This window comes from Penaeus monodon, chromosome 12, assembly GCF_015228065.2.
Source record: "Penaeus monodon isolate SGIC_2016 chromosome 12, NSTDA_Pmon_1, whole genome shotgun sequence".
Lineage (NCBI taxonomy): Eukaryota > Metazoa > Arthropoda > Malacostraca > Decapoda > Penaeidae > Penaeus > Penaeus monodon.
The window spans coordinates 11,809,391-11,819,390 of NC_051397.1; the positions used below are offsets into that span (position 1 = coordinate 11,809,391).

At 46.1% G+C, this 10,000-nt stretch overlaps 1 protein-coding gene across 4 annotated transcripts in view; it reads right to left on the bottom strand.

Moving 5' to 3' along the window:
- LOC119579282 overlaps positions 1-10,000 on the bottom strand; it is a 12,945-nt gene that overhangs the window by 1,937 nt on the left and 1,008 nt on the right. The window contains exons 1-5 of one of the 4 annotated variants that reach the window (XM_037927040.1): positions 6,198-6,236; positions 5,645-5,689; positions 1,806-2,255; positions 466-1,341; positions 3-298 (exon numbers count right to left, since the gene is read on the bottom strand). In XM_037927040.1, the coding sequence (XP_037782968.1) occupies positions 3-298; positions 466-1,341; positions 1,806-2,249 (1,616 nt within the window). In that variant the 5' untranslated portion in view covers positions 2,250-2,255; positions 5,645-5,689; positions 6,198-6,236. Of the gene's footprint in view, positions 1-2; positions 299-465; positions 1,342-1,805; positions 2,256-5,644; positions 5,690-6,197; positions 6,303-10,000 lie in introns of those variants that run through there. The other 3 variants (XM_037927039.1, XM_037927041.1, XM_037927038.1) reach the window with 3 other exon arrangements.

Genomic DNA, 10,000 nt, shown 5'->3' on the forward strand with positions numbered 1-10,000 from the left:
ACCCGCTGATGCAGTGCGCCGCCGTCAACAGGTGGCGATTGTCGATGAGGACGGCGCCACACACATACACGTTATCTCCAGCGTCACGACGCAGGATGGCCGCCTGCCAAGGATACTCGCCGAACTCTGTGTCTCCCTGCTCGAAGTGCGTGTTTTTGACGCGTCCGAGGAGCCCGAAGGAGCTACGACGCCCGCAGGAGGATACCTGACGGGACTGGCGGAAGGAGGGACTACGGCAGCACACGTGGCCGACGGCGCAGCCGTTCACGCCGGGGGTGTAGCTGAGGGACGACTGACGCTGTGGGTGCAAGGTTTCTTTTTTACAACAAAATAGTATTAACGTTATTTGTGTCCGGCTATGCATCTTCATCCTTAGAGTTTATTGTTTTGCGTTATCCTAGTATGTGATTATGTAAATTATTTAATTATTATGAAAAAGTAGCTAAGGAACATCTAGAACCTTACCTGTGGTCTGGCCGAAGAACCGAAGCGGTCGTTGACGAATCTCATTGTGTCTCTCTTGGTCCTCGCGGTGGTCTCGGTCTTGTCCTCCTCCTTCTCCACCACGACTTCCTGCTTCTCTGACGCGGCGGCCTGCTTGTCGGACTCGTCATCTGCGGTGGAGAGGATGTCGGTGTTGCGGGTCCGAGCGTCCAGGAGAGAACCGAAGCTGTTGCTGGTTCTGCCGACGATGTCGTGGTCGCGGCAGTAGATTCGGTCCACGCACTGGCAGTCCTCGCGGTACAGCCTCTGGAAGTCGGACGAGGAGGAAAAGGACGAGGAAGAGGAAAATGAGTTGCCGGAGGAGGAGGATCCAAGGGGGATGACGGGAAGGGATGACCCGATCTTGTTGACGGAGGAGCTGCTGGAGCTGGAGGACCGGTCAAGGAAGCCGCCAGAATAGGAGTCCTTCGCGTACCCGCCGCCTGAGCCGCCGGTGTAGACGTGGTGGTGCGTGTGGACGTGGTGCACCACCGTCTCGCCATGAGCCTTCGGGGCTGAGTAGGAGGCCTTCGGGGGGGTGTAGGTGGGTGCTGGGGGAGCGCCGTAGCTCGACTGGGGAGGGTGGTAGGCAGGGGGGGCGCCATAACCAGTGGCGGGAAGTTGGGGAGCTCCGTAGCCTGTTGAGGGAGGGTGGGGGGCGCCGTAGCCTAATGAGGGAGGGTGGGGGGCGCCGTAGCCCGTGGAAGGTGGGCTGTAGTGTCCTTTGGCCTTGTGGTGGTAGCCTTTGTTGATCGGCACGGACGCTATGGGGCCGCCTACGGGGACCACCTGCACGGGCTGCACGTAGTTGATGTCGTAGGGGCTGATGTGGTCGCCCTTGTGGTAGCCCTTCTTGCACTGCGGGGAATGGGCGCGTGGGATTAGCATATCTCTATTCAAAAACTTCATTACACAAAAATAACTGTTATTTAACATAACAATTTCCACTTGTATACTAGATTATCATATTTTCTACCTACACATTAGTATTCTTAAGCTATTCATGAGTAAACTAAAGCCAAAGTGCCGTACCAGGAAACAAGTATGACAAAAGTGAAAGGCTCAGATTGCTCGATAAAAGAGATTATTGGCCGCAGAAGCTACTTGGAACTTTCACAACAAGTGCCACACTTGCCTTCCTTTCTCCGCAAACAGGAGTGTATTTTCATGCGAGAGCAGACGCATGTTTATTGAGCTATTGCAAGCATTTATTATGTTTCTGACAGTTCACTACGTCGTTGTCATTACTGTTAATATCATATCATTATCATTATCATCATTATTATTAGTTTATTGCCAAGAAAAAAAAAAACTTCACTTACGTCAAAGCCAATGCCAACGTCACAGAGCTTGGACTTGATGCCGAAGAACCTCCCTTCCGTCTGGTCTCCGGCGGCGGCTCCGTCGACCCTGCCGGTGGGCGTCTCGCCTTTCAGATGATCCCCGGTAACCTGCGGCGCTACCGAGACCGATCCGGTCGACCCTGCGATCGCAATCGGAGGAGGAATAACGCTCTGGCTTTGCTTCACCGTGCTGATGACGCTGACGCCGGGGTCGACGAACTGGTGGTTGTTGCTGGCGGTGAAGGAGACGGTCCTGGGCAACCCCGACGACGGGGCTGAAGCCACGGCCGACGAGATGGATGAAGGCGCAGAGTCATGGGCCTCCCCGTGGCCGTCGGCGCCCCACGACCAGTTGTTTCTAGTGTCGGCATGAGCAACAGCCGCGCATACCGCTAGCGCCACCACCGCCGTCAAGTACCTCATGACGTCCTGCGGGTTTAAAACAGAAAAAAAACATGAGGAACCTACCAAAAGATCCACTGAGAAGGGATTCACTTCCGGCTCTTTAGTCACGGATCGCCTCGCCGAGATCACGTTAAAACGAATCAGCGAACGTCAGAGGGGCGTTTCCATCTTTCTTCTCTTCGCAGCGACATTCTTTGATAATATGAACTTCCATTTTTTTATTTTCTTTAACTCCTATCCTTCAGAATTACGAGAAAAACAAACAAACAAAACGAACTGGCCTGTCATGTAAAAGTGAGTGACATGCTTGATGAACATTTTCTCCTTCACTCACGCGCAGTAAATCTAATTGAAAGTTGGTATGGCTAATGTGCATCTCTAGGAGCAATATGGAGAAAGGAAGAGATAAATACATAGGGAGAAAACTGTTATATGGAATGAAGAAGATAAAGAGAGAAGCAGAGAGAAAAAAGAGAAAAAGAAAGGCAAAACAGGGAAAGACAATGGAAGAGTAAGATAATGGCAAATCAGAGGAGGAGGAGAGATAGATAGATAGATAGATAGATAGAGTATCTCCACTTCACAACTAACCTAGCACATTCAGTCTGGAAATGTCGACTTTTTTACCTTAAAAATGTCATTTCTCTTATATGCTATACTAACAACACGCTCAATTTTTTTCACCTTTGCGTGGCAGTTCGTGCGTTGCGAATACACGGCCCGACTGCAACGCCCCATCGCTTGCGGGAGAAATGGCAGAGAAAATTCTTGTTGTGCAATTAACACACCCGAAAAAAAAATCTCGCCCGCACGCCCACTCTCAGTGGACTATATAATTTTCATCAGGTATAAAAATGTCAATTAACTATTAACTTATCTAATATAAAACTAATTACGGAGAAAACCAGCTATTATCTCTTACTTTCAAGTGATGAACAATCTAACTATAAAGTGGCGAATTAGACCCCTTATTTCCAACTCTAATGACGATCATATCCGCCAAATAATCATCAACTAGCTCTCTATATTAAAGAAACCCTTATCAGGGAGACACCCAACCATCTCTCATTTCCAAATAATCATGAACGCTCTAATCAAAACAATCGTCTTGAAGTTCCGCGTGGATCATCTCAACCTGCGATTACGAGAGTGAAAGTCTTCGTGATTTGCAGTCCTTTTGCACTGCTCCCGGCGTGAAAGTTTGCCGCTGAGGAACCTGTCCGAAAAGACATTCGTTTTTTTCCGTGGCACTTGTAGATGGAAGGTGTGAGGATGAGAGAAAAGAGAGGGATGAAGGGGGAGAAGATGAGAAAGAGAGAGAGAGAGGGAGATGGAGGGATGGAGAAGGGAAGGAGGGAGGGAGAAGGAAGGAGGGAGGGAAATGGGGGAGTGAAGAAGGAGAGGAGGGAGGGAAAGGGGAAGAGGGAGACGGAGAGAGGGAAGGAAGGAAGGAAAGAGGGAAAGAAAGGAGAGAGAGAGAGAGAGAGAGAGAGAGAGAGAGAGAGAGAGAGAGAGAGAGAGAGAGAGAGAGAGAGAGAGAGAGAGAGAGAGAGAGAGAGAGAGAGAGAGAGAGAATGGGTGCAAACTACTGAGGAAAGAAAATATAAAAATAGGGAAATGAACTGAAATCATGATTTCTTTGTAATAATAAATCAGACACTCCGAAAAAAGTAGTTCGAGCATCTCGTAAACATCACAGTAATTCACATGTGTGTCAGGTGTTCGCTGACTCATACATATCAACAATCAAGTGTTTACAGTAATCTGTGGCCATTAGGTTGCCGCCGGCGTGTCTGAGGCCATCAGGTTGTCTGCGGGCGTGTCTGTGGCCATCAGGTTGTCTGCGGGCGTGTCTGTGGGAATCATAATATTTGCAGGGCGTATCGGTAGCCATGAGGTTGTCTGCGGGCGTGTCTGTAGGAGTCGTAATACTTGTGGGCGTGTCTGTGGCCATGAGGTTGTCTGCAGGCGTGTCTGTAGCCATCAATCTGTCTGCGGGTGTATCTGTGTCGATAAGCTTGTCGGCGGGCGTGTCTGTGGGAATCAGATTGTCTGTGGGCGTGGCTATAATTCGACTGCGTGGAAACGACGTAGAACATAGAGTAGAGAGAGGGAGAGAGAGAGAGAGAGAGAGAGAGAGAGAGAGAGAGAGAGAGAGAGAGATGAGGAGAGAGAGAGAGAGAAGAGAGAGAGAGAGAGAGAGAGAGAGAGAGAGAGAGAGAGAGAGAGAGGAGAGAGAGTGTGGTGTGAGAGAGAGAGAGAGAGAGAGAGTAAGAGAGAGAGAGAGTAGAGAGAGAGAGAGAGAGAGAGTGGAGAGAGGGGAGACGAGAGAGGAGGAGGGAGAGGAGAGGAGAGAGAGAGAGGAGAGAGAGAGAGAGAGAGAGAGAGAGAGAGAGGGAGAGGAGAGAGGAGGGGAGGAGAGAGGGGAGGAGAAAGAGAGAGAGAGAGAGAGAGAGAGAGAGAGGAAGAGAGAGAGAGAGAGAGAGAGAGAAAGAGAGAGAGAGAGAAGAGAGAGAGAGAGAGAGAGAGAGAGAGAGAGAGAGAGAGAGAGAGAGAGAGAGAGAGAGAGAGAGACGGGCAGAGATGGAAAGCGAGTACCTAGAGAACAGACAAACAGAAAGGGGAAGCAGATAAGAGTAAACACTGTGTTTTCATCGCATCTGTGAACTTACGCTGTCACTTAAACATACGCGAAGTGACTGAAAGCAAATGTAAAGGAAAATGAAAGCAAAATAGAGGGTTACAATGAGAACGAGGTGTGATAGAGATTATAGAGAGCTGGAAAAAAAGATATTAAGAGTGGACAAAGTGACAATAAGAAGGAAAAGGTAGGAGAGAGAGCAGAAAGGGATGAAGCCCGAGGGAGATGATGAATTCCGTAATGTATCGCGTTACTTGAAAGTTCTCGATACGGAATACAAGATGTGGAGCAAAATTTACAGATTCAAACAATCATAACAAAGAGATTAGGTAAGAGAAAACAGTCACTAGTTTAACATCCGTTAGCAGCGTTATGTCACGTCACCCTCACCAGATGCATCACCCACACGTCACAAGTCACCACCTGCGAAGTCACGCTCCTCACCACCTGCGTCACCTTCTCCAGCTGGATCACTTGGTCATATTCGTCGGTTCTTTGTCGCCATCTGTCGGTCAGACTCGTCAAAGCAATCATGGTTAAAAGTGCATCAATTGGGAGAGCTGAGCACAAGGACAGTCAGGCATTGCAATAAGTCGTTTTAGAATGCATGGATGAAGTAATATGAAAAACAAAAACTATCGTTGGTGTTTAGAAGAGCTCACTAATTAACAGAGAGGTAGAGAGAAGGTAATCACTAACAGATATCAGCACTGCATTGTTCAGCTCGTAAAGCAAGGAACTCCAAAGTCCGTAAGATAGCGTTAAGACTCACAGATCAAGGTCACAGATTGTCAAGTCGAAGCGCGAGGGTCAGATCCTGAAATGAAAACGAGTAGTTAAAATTCGTTCACACAGGCCTCTTGGATACTATCAAACGCAGTCCGATTGTCTCCTCCTTCGACTCTCTCCCCTTTATCTTCTTCACTTTTGCCATACAGATTGCTATCTCCCTTCTCCTTTCACCTCTGAGATGACAGACAATATCGAGCCATCTCCACTCCCGTCCCGACCCATCATCATCCTGTCCGCATCCTGTCATTCTTCGAGGAAAAACTTTCTTTCCTTTCCCGACTTTCCTGGTGTCGTCTGTCACCACGTGAGATAAGACGTCTCAGCTTCACAGAAAATGGGGCCATTTTGAGCGTTACTTTATAGGTCAAACTCTTGTAAAAGGGGTTTGTAAGCACTCGCAAGTTGTCACTTTGTTACTTGTATATACAAACTGTCTGACTGTCACTACGTAGTCCTCTTCACTAAATGTCTTTCACTAAAGCTATAACAAGTCTAATGTTATTTTCGGTAGGCCTACGTTCTCCGTGACGTACCTTAAACAGCACTCAATGAAGAACAGTGTGAGTGCTCGGAGCCACAGCACTTTCTTAAGTGATGGTTCACGTTCGTCGCCGCCCGATGTCGACCTGCCTCGCCTAAGTGGTACCGCCCATGCGACCTCCCCGATGGCATGGCTCCTCCCGCCGGCGCCCACACTCACGCCCCAACACAATTTCACCAGATCCTTTCTATGCTCTACGTACGTGGGGCATCTCATGCCAAAATGCTCCCCATGAGGAAACCGGCTCCAAGACAAACACGCAGAAAGAGAGCGTACAGACTGCCTAACGCAAGCAGGCGGATGCATATCCATGAACACGAACATTGTAATGAAAAGTTAATTTTTATATATTTATTTCTTAGAAAATCCAAGTACGCTAATCTGCTAATAAGATACTCAAACTATTTATCATGGAATAATCGATCTTACAAAATAATAAAAAGAATAAGGAATAAAATAAGGGGAAAGGACAATGATAAATCGGCGAGACGCGACCGCACCGCGGTAGGAAACCAGCAAGGCATTGCCCTCTTCGCCACTTTTTCATTCATCCTACGCCAACTCCTACAGGCCTTCAGCCCTGACACTTTCACATGAGGTTTTCTCCCCTTGTTGGGTAGAGGCTGTGTGGGCGATCCTGCCCTGCCACCAAGAGCTGTATCTTATTCCCCGAGAAAGGGTAGGTGAATGTCAGTTTTTGTTTTTTGTTATTCTTTTTATTCGCTTATAACTCGTTAAAGTAATTATTATCTTAATATTTTTGTTTACGATAAAGAAAGTGAAATACAGGTTTCCTTTGCGTGCACATAATTAACGTACCAGTTTTACTGTAATGAATGTTAGCTATCCCTGCGCTTATCAGATTATTTGAACATGTAAGCACTTGTTAATTAACATTACTCATGGAGATAGCTGACCATTTGTTCCTCCGTTAAATGTCATAACGAAATATATTCACTCATTAAAGAAAATGCTTGTCGAAAAATGTTCCACAGATATACAACAAAATTATATCAAGAAAATAGATCGAAACTCATAATTTCCTGGCGACTTCGACGAAAGCGCAAGTAGTGAGCCTAAGCGTAGCGTTTTTATGTTAAAAAAAATTGAGTTTCCTTGTTTGTCGTTGCGAAGATGTGGTCCATAGCTTATTTTGCAAACAGTTGGCTTATTTAAATCAGATAAGACTATTGTGACATATGGTAGAATCGGATTCTCTCGTAAAAAGACAAATTATTTAACTTACAATTATAGTAATAACAGTACTTGAAAACATAATATAACGAGTTAAGATCACTGCAGATTCGTATCAAAAGGAGAGGTAAGGAAGAGAGGTTTGGTAAACAAAGACCCCCACGGACATGACGTCATCACCGGGCAGAGGGCCAACTTTTGCTTTCACTCGCGCGGTGGGGCGGCGCTGCCATGTGTGGAAGGGAGAAAAACCGCTTCTGCATAACATTTACATCTTCGAGGCTGCTTATCAGTCATGGGAGTCTTTTTTTCCTCTTTAAAGACTTTCTCTTGGGCGATGTTGCGGCGACTGGTGCCAAAGGGGCAATGTGACATCGGCGGGGAGAGTTATATAATTTCAGATCATAATTGGATTAAAATGTCATAGGTATTTTGATTATCTGGCGAGAGACATTACTTGCGCAAATGTAAGCTTCCGTTATCTCCGAAAAAGTCCTGTACCGAAACCCGTCACCATTATTTATCTTTCACAATGTTTCCTTCATTGGAAATTAAAACCCGAAGATAAAGTGCCAGTTCTCTAAAACGTGAATTGTAGAACGATCATATTTATATTTACATTCGCATTTATTTCAAGCTTATATAAAGTTCCCAAGCGTAAATCCTCCTAAAAAAAGTTACTCACACGTAACACTTACATCTCTTAAGTCAAGAAACAGTCGCTCCTCAAGGTCTTTCACGGTAAGTAAACACCCCAACCCAAAGTAGAAGGTACTGTTATTAGTCAGGCCTCGTGCGGTAGAGGAAAGGACGAAGGCGTGACCAGCAAGAAGGACGTGGGGCCCAGGACAGTCAGACGGATTATCACCCTTGTGGTAACCTCGATAACTGCACCCTGAATTAGGCAAGAGAAAGTACCGGTGGTGTAATCGAACTCTCTGTGTCCGGGGATGCTAGATTTGGAAGGGTTTTTTTTGGGGGGACGTTACATCGAACAGTGACGCGTGTTGTAATATCATTGCCTTCGAGATGCATGTATAGAAATGGCTGGAGGGAACTACTTTCTACTTTCTTCGACTGTTATACCTCCCGGAGTTATCATCACATTAGGAGTAAAAACTAGAGTTCAGATAAAAAAGTGATTTTCTCTCTGTATCATTTTGCAGACGCCCTCTACTTTCTATTTGGAACCGCCTCGATTTGGGTTTCATGACAAAGGTCGAATCACACACCGGATGCATTAGGCCTACGCAACCCTTGTTTGATTTTACGGAGTTTGGCCACGGCCGTTGTATAGGTCTTCCCTACGACCCTTTGTAAATTACAGGTACAAGTGTTATTCAAATCGAACACAGAATAAAGAAGCACAAAGAGAGAGAGAAAAAAAAAGAAAAAAAGACAAAACATAATCTATCTATCTATCTATCAATACAACTAAAAAAGGAAAGAAAACCAAACGAAGCACTTCGTAAGAACCCCAGAGTATGAAAGTAGAAAGAAACGGAAAGTAAAAGTACCATGCCCAATCCTGGACTTGGGTATCTGGGGGAGGGAGGAGGGAGTGGGAGAGAGGTTACGCACCGCCCTCGGTTACAAGAGAGCTGGGAGGGGAGGAGGAGCGCGAGGGGAGGAGGGGTGGGTGGAAAGAGGGGGCGCGGTAGGTGGAGGGTCAAGTGTGAAGCTAAAAAGTGAAATGACGAGATGGCAGCTTAACCTTGAGGAGTAGAATGATGTACTTATCGTGTGCGTGAGGAAGTATAATCAAACATGTGAATAAATAGTAACAACAGATTAAAAAAGAAAAAAAGAAAAGAGGATAAAGAGAAACATTTAGAGACCAAAAAAAAAGAAGATGGATTGTAAAGGACAAGTTTATAAACATGACACCCATACTGAATCGAATCTATTTTCCTCCTGCCAGCCACAATGCGCAGTCAACCGAGTGCTCTTCCCCTACGATACGCAACACTGTTTGGTAACACGGCATAACGCAACTATTTTGCGCTTCATACAGAAGTCACGTTCTTCACTTCAGTGAGGATAGGGAGAGTAATGGAAAGAGTGCATTGCACATACATGCAGACACACACATATATGGATAAATGCATACATACATAAATACATACATACATACAAACACACACACAGACACAAGCGTGTGTATATGTATACATATGTATATATGTATATATGTATATATGTATATATGTGTGTGTGTGTGTGTGTGTGTGTGTGTGTGTGTGTGTGTGTGTGTGTGTGTGTGTGTGTGTGTGTGTGTGTGTGTGTGTGTGTGTGTGTGTGTGTGTGAATGTATGTTTGTACGTACGCAAAAAGGACCAAAGGTCTGAGATGCGGGTGAGGGCGGAAATAATAATGACGGGGTAATAGTAAGGGTAAAGTAACAAAGAAAGAGAAAGTGAATACAGTACAGTCAGTCAGTCAGTCAGGAAGAGAGAGAGAGAGAGAGAGAGAAAGACGAGGAAAAGGGAGAAGAGAGAGATAAGAAGAGAGGAGGAGAGAGAGAGAGAGAGAAGAGAGAGAGAGAGAGAGAGAGAGAGAGAGAGAGGAGAGAGAGAGAGAGAGAGGAGGAGAGAGAGAGAG